This window comes from Gavialis gangeticus, unplaced genomic scaffold, assembly GCF_001723915.1.
Source record: "Gavialis gangeticus isolate Ggan-Ray unplaced genomic scaffold, GavGan_comp1, whole genome shotgun sequence".
Taxonomy (NCBI): Eukaryota; Metazoa; Chordata; order Crocodylia; family Gavialidae; genus Gavialis; species Gavialis gangeticus.
The window spans coordinates 17370790-17374199 of record NW_017728995.1 but is presented as its reverse complement, the minus strand read 5'-3'; the positions used below and the strand labels follow the sequence as shown (position 1 = coordinate 17374199).

General features: G+C 48.3%; 1 protein-coding gene across 1 annotated transcript in view; it reads right to left on the bottom strand.

The window, feature by feature from the left end:
- The window catches only part of SEC62 (SEC62 homolog, preprotein translocation factor), a 45919-nt gene extending 42990 nt beyond the window's left edge, over positions 1 to 2929 (bottom strand). Inside the window, exon 1 of the mRNA XM_019503275.1 lies at positions 2855 to 2929. Within this exon, the coding sequence (XP_019358820.1) occupies positions 2855 to 2890 (36 nt within the window). The 5' untranslated portion in view covers positions 2891 to 2929. The remainder of the gene's footprint in view (positions 1 to 2854) is intronic.
- Between the last annotated feature and the right edge of the window lie 481 nt (positions 2930 to 3410).

The window sequence follows — 3410 nt, the reverse complement described above, 5'->3', positions numbered from 1 at the left end:
AGGGGGCTTCTACAAAAGAGAAACAACATATTCATCTACATATTGATGCCACAAGTTTAGGCATCAATCCTGCCAAGTCATACATATAAATGTAAACATAACAGTTGTCCTGTTAAAAATTCAGTGCAACTGCTTACTGATTCAAAGTTAAGCATGGGCATAAGTGTTTGCAGGGCTGGAGTTTTGGGTCCTTATATGAGATACTAAGTGACATTTTAAACTGTTGTTAGTGAATGCTAATTGGATACATAAAACAATTTTGTAGGCAGGATAGATGGTTATAACTCAACTTTACAGGAACTTGATTTTTTTTCTTTTATTTAACTTTTCCTGGGTCTTTTTTCACCCTTAGGAGTAATTTAAATAAAGAGGTTACAGGGTTAAAAATAAACTCATCACCAAGAGAGAAATATTCCTCTTAAGTCCTTTTTTTTCCCCCAGAAAATTACACTTCATTAGTGGACTAGTACAGAGATGTTATAATTAGGCATTACAATCCCAAAATTTTAAATACAAAATTCAAGTTACACTTAAAAAGCCAAGCATGATCTGGTAAGACATGTACAGCAGTGAAGACACCCAGCTTTGCCCTGAAGTGATATCTTGCAATAAGCCACATGATTCTTGTTTAAACATTTTAGCATTTGTAGTCCCAGACTAAGCAGTTTTAAACAATTTTTGTTCCATATTTTCACTCCCTCGTGGCATCATTTCCTGAGTTCGAAATGCTTGGTTACATCATTTGTACTGTGTTTTCTGCTCCAAGTTACTGACTCGTGTCCTTTATCTCAATCCTGTAAAGATTCAATTTCTGATCTAAGTATTCTTCCCGGCATTATTTTTTATGTTCATACATGAATACACTAAATAAGAATGATATTATTTGATACTTGTAAAGATTTGAAGATTCACTTAAAATAAATAAAAAAAAAAAATCACTTGATTTTTAAGAAACAGATTTGCCACTACATAAATACAAAAAGAACATGTTGGATGGTTAAACTGGCATTACAGCTTTTCACATCAGAACAGTCAAATGTCCTGGTGACTGTGGTCCTCAATTTGAAACTAATTTTGCTACACAGCTTCAGATGTAAAGAACCCCAGCCCCAAGTCCCAGTGGTCACATTTAGGGGACAAGTTCACAGTACCCAGCATGCTTCCCTCAATATGCTGCATGGCACTACAGCACTGGTTTTCAACCTTTGTAGACTCAAGGTGCCCTGTCATGTTTTGTGAATGGGGTGGCACCCAATTTAAAAAACTAAGTTGTGTATTACACTGCTTACCTCCTTCTACAGGGGCTAGACAGTAGGGGTGGGGAACTCATCCAGTCAGGGACACCCTGAGCCTAATTTATCTCCTCATACCACACAGCAGCCTTCAAAGGACCTGGTGGTATGAGGAGATACCTGGCTGAGAATTACTATGCTATAGGTATGGACCAGCAGTGGCATGGCAGTATCCACATGGTATGTGTGTGAGTAGGATGGGGGAGGGAGGGCCACTAATTAGTACCACTGACAGTTTTTGCCAATTAGCTGCCCATACTTCAATGTGGACTTTGCTATGTAAGTGTAGTATGTTTTAGCGTGTCGCTGCCAGGCACAGCAAAACTGTGCTCCGAACAGGGCCAATGCTTATGTGCTTGGAGGACTTCCCCATTAGCGTTGCTTCAGTTATACCTCAGCAGTTGGCAACGGTGTCATCCAAAAGCTTTGAAGTACCAGTGTCCAAACTTGTGCCACAGGTCATCTGAAAAGCAGTGATGGCTGAGACAAATAAACCACTCTTAATATGTGCTCAGCGCTTCCCAGCCACAATGTCATTATACAAAAGCAAGCATGAAATGCAGGAGTGACCCAGCTACCCATAACCTCCCCGGGCTCCAGCGTTTAACAGTCCCAAACCACTGGCCTAAACTGATTTGTAGCCAAAGTAAATCACACGTTGGATACAATAATCCATTTGCACCTCACTCGCTTCTTATCTTCTTCAAACACCCCCTGCACACCAGTTCTGAGTCAATTGTAACTCAGAGAGCCAGCAAAATTGTGCGGCTAAGCACATCCAGAACATAACGACAGGCAGAGACACTAGGTTACTTAAAGGTTCGCTCTTTAAAGATTAAGCTCTAATCAACGCATTTACCAGCCAATTCCCAATAACCTGCATTCCCAGGTCTGGGGGGTGTTCAGCAATACTTCTCTGAGAAAACGTGGAACAGGTGCCCAGCAGAGGCGGTGCAAGGAGATCTATGATGGAGATCTTCAAAAGGAGCCTGGATGCATGCCTTGTTGGGGTTACAGGACCCCAGGTGTCTTTCCTGCCCAGAGCAGGGGGGCTGGCCCTGATGACCTCACAAGGTCCCTTGCAGCCCTAAACTTCTGTGAATCTGTGTAAACGGGGCAACAAATCTTCTCATACTAATCCGGTGGTTGGGATGCAGCTACACTTGCAGCCCAGCCTCCTGGAGCACCAAGCAACACACAGGCATGAGGCCTTCAGACCTGTAAACCAGGGATGCTTTTATGGCTGGAAAAGCAAAACCCTCTGCTTGCAGAGTATTTACAGAGAGAAACCGCACGTGTCGGTGGCCGTCCCCACCGGGGGCTGCTCTGCACGCTCCTGTGCATCCTCCCACCCACGTGCCGACAGCCCCCGGCCAGCTGCACCCGCGCACTGAGCCCGGCACCGAGAGGCCCTCGCCGGCCCCAGGGCCCGCTCGAGCCCGCCGGAGACCCGGGGCAGGGACCTGCCCGGCTGCGCGCGACCCGCGTGCCCCGCACCCCCAGCAGGCAGGGCGAGGCGGAGCCCCCGGGGAAGCCCCCTGCGCCCCAGACAGCACCGCTACCTGGATCCGCTTCCTGTGCCTGCGCCGCTCCGCCATGTTGTCCCCGTCTGGCGGCCGGTGACGTGGGCGGGAGGGGGGCGGAAGTCTCGCGAGAACCCACGCGACCCTTATGTAAGTGGTGGGGAGGTGGGGGGTCCTCGGCGTGTCCCGTACTCGGTCGCGTCTGACGCGGTCCGATGTCGGGCCTCCTCCGCCCGACTGTCGTGTCAGACGCACACCCCCTCACACACTACGGTCGTGTCACACCCCCTCACACGCACTCCTTTCGTGTTACACACACACTTCTCGTGTCACCCCCACCACACTCCTGTCGTGTCACGCACCCCTCTCACACACTACGGTCGTGTCACACCCCCTCACACGCACTCCTTTCGTGTTACACACACACTTCTCGTGTCACACCCGTCACACCCTCCTGTCGTATCACACAAGACCCATACACACGTCTGTCATGTCACCCCCCCACACATACCTGTTGTATCACACCCCCCACACACACCCCACACACTCTTCTCGTGCTCCTCCCCAGCCCCAAACAGCTCCTTACTGGGGCAAG